The sequence below is a fragment of the Histoplasma capsulatum genome, genomic scaffold (genome assembly GCF_000149585.1).
Source record: "Histoplasma capsulatum NAm1 scaffold_51 genomic scaffold, whole genome shotgun sequence".
In the NCBI taxonomy this organism is placed as follows: Eukaryota; Fungi; Ascomycota; class Eurotiomycetes; order Onygenales; family Ajellomycetaceae; genus Histoplasma; species Histoplasma mississippiense.
Genome location: NW_001813936.1, coordinates 1 through 1510, shown reverse-complemented (window position 1 = coordinate 1510; position 1510 = coordinate 1). Strand labels below are relative to the sequence as shown.

The following is a 1510-nucleotide window of genomic DNA, read 5'->3' as shown; positions in this document are numbered from 1 at the left end:
AAACTGAATACGCGACCGGCTAGAGGAAGATATGACAACCTCTGGCTCCGCACGCGATACTGGCAAGATGCCAGAACGCGAGGAATCCGAGGATGGCACGCCCAGTCCTATGCCGATACCTACGCCGAATCCTAACGGCATGGTGACCATGGCAGCAGCAGATCTCATTGCACTCTGCGAGCGACTGATATCAGCACGCGCGCCGCCACCTCCTCCACCTCCTCCGAACCCTATACCAGAAGAAGATCCGAACATGCTGGCTCGCGAATACCAGAAGGAAGCGCAGGCCTCGTTGAACACAAAGTCCGTCACCACGTTCGATGGCACCAACTACCAGACGTGGAAGATGGCGTTCTTGTCGGATGCAGAAGTGATCGGTGGTGCAAATATTCTTAATAAGAACCAACAGGAACCACCTGAAGGTTTATCATCGCTCGATCAGCGATATTGGGTGATACGTTCAAAACTTCTCTTCCGTCGCATGTTGCAATCCCTAGTAGGTTCTGTCCGTTTGACCATGGGATCCATTCAACCCGACAACGCGGCGGCCCTATGGAACAAGGTAAGCGCAGTATACGCGATATCCCTAGGGGAAGAAAGGATTAACATCCTTAAAGAATTTACCCACTTGCATGTCAAGGACGGTGATTACCTGGCGTACGTACGCCGATATCAATACCTGTCTGCTCGCATGCGACAACTAACGGAGGACCGTGGTGAGAACTACCTCCATGATTTCTTTATTATCGGCCTCCGAGATTATCAGAGGACCTATGTTAAATCACGCCTCGATACGTTCTACGGGACGGGTCAGGGTCCGATTGTCAACCTAGATATCAACGATCTCACAAAACAAATTGCTCACCGGATGAGTAAATCAGAGGGTACTGGACGCCCTAAAGCTCCAAAGGCCAACGCGGCCACCAATGATAATGACAACACAACTTCCGCCGCAACCGCAAAGTGCGGATACTGCAAGGTCCCAGGGCATATAAAGGCTAATTGCTATCATCTGAACCCTGACAAAGCGCCCGAGTGGTGGAGGAAAGAGAATAAGGATAATAAGGGCACTGACAACACTGAAGGTGCCAAAAAGAAGGGAAAGGATAAGAAGAAGGACAAGGATGACGACAAACCTACTGGCACCAGAGCGTCAGATCTCCTTGCATCGCAACCTAATGCCAACGCAGCAATTGCTTTATCTACGTCGTCCGCTACAACATCCAAACCTTGGTATCTCGACACCTGCGCAAGCTTCAATATGACGGGTGAAAGGCACTCGTTGGTGCGCGCAAAGTCGTTCGAAGGTGATTTAGAAATTACTACCGCGGACGGTGGCGTAGGACGGGTTGAGGAGATAGGTGATATCCTTCTAGAATCAGAAGGGGGGGATATCTCAGTGGGTTACGTCCACTGGATCCCCAATCTAACAGTCAACCTTCTATCCTTTGCGAAGCTAGAAGATCAAGGCTTATAGGTACCAACTATCAGATACCACCCCTTCCTATTT

At 50.3% G+C, this 1510-nt stretch overlaps 1 protein-coding gene across 1 annotated transcript; it reads left to right on the top strand.

Moving 5' to 3' along the window:
* Nucleotides 1-31: 31 nt before the first annotated feature.
* On the top strand, nucleotides 32-1477 carry HCAG_09199 (predicted protein; the record flags this gene model as incomplete). Its single annotated transcript, XM_001535841.1, has 2 exons — nucleotides 32-562; nucleotides 641-1477. 2 exons carry the CDS (start codon nucleotides 32-34, stop codon nucleotides 1475-1477), a joined length of 1368 nt encoding a protein of 455 aa, XP_001535891.1.
* Nucleotides 1478-1510: the final 33 nt, after the last annotated feature.